A 471-nucleotide genomic window follows, 5' to 3' on the forward strand; every position below is an offset into this window, starting at 1 on the left:
CCAGCCCCCGCCCCCCCCTCCCACCTAGTCCTGAGCCCCGGCCACCAGACCTAGACCCCCGGAGCAGCCAGATACGTGCCAACTTCGGCCAATCCACTCACTGACAGGGGAGGCGGCCAATGAGCTCCGGAACGTGGGCCTCTGCCCGCCCCTCCCTCATTCCGCAGCCAATCGAGCACCAGGCCGCTCAGAGCCGCCGCACCGTCCCGGCCCCAATGGGGTGCGAAGCCCCCCCTCAACGAGCTCTGCGGCTACCTTGTGGCCCGTCCGCCACTCACCTCCCAAGGACGCCAGAGGAGGGCTGGCCTGAGCACGGCCTTCGCAGCGGTGGCGGCAACCGTCGTCACCTTCAGCGCCATGACGGAGAGAGCCAGCGAGGGTGTAGACACTGTTCTCGCGAGAGTCGACTGGGCGAGAAATTCCGGGGGCCGCCGCAGGCCCTTCACTGCGCACGCGCGCAGCCGGCCGGTT

At 69.6% G+C, this 471-nt stretch overlaps 1 protein-coding gene across 2 annotated transcripts in view; it reads right to left on the bottom strand.

Annotated features, from left to right (window-relative positions):
• Positions 1-359, bottom strand: part of Idh3g (isocitrate dehydrogenase (NAD(+)) 3 non-catalytic subunit gamma) — a 6,452-nt gene extending 6,093 nt beyond the window's left edge. For both annotated transcript variants that reach the window (XM_010628030.2, XM_010628031.2), the window contains exon 1: positions 279-359. In XM_010628030.2, the coding sequence (XP_010626332.1) occupies positions 279-359 (81 nt within the window). The remainder of the gene's footprint in view (positions 1-278) is intronic.
• Positions 360-471: the final 112 nt, after the last annotated feature.

The sequence above is a fragment of the Fukomys damarensis genome, unplaced genomic scaffold, assembly GCF_012274545.1.
Source record: "Fukomys damarensis isolate Sample0158 unplaced genomic scaffold, DMR_v1.0_HiC HiC_scaffold_39, whole genome shotgun sequence".
NCBI classification, from domain to species: Eukaryota; Metazoa; Chordata; class Mammalia; order Rodentia; family Bathyergidae; genus Fukomys; species Fukomys damarensis.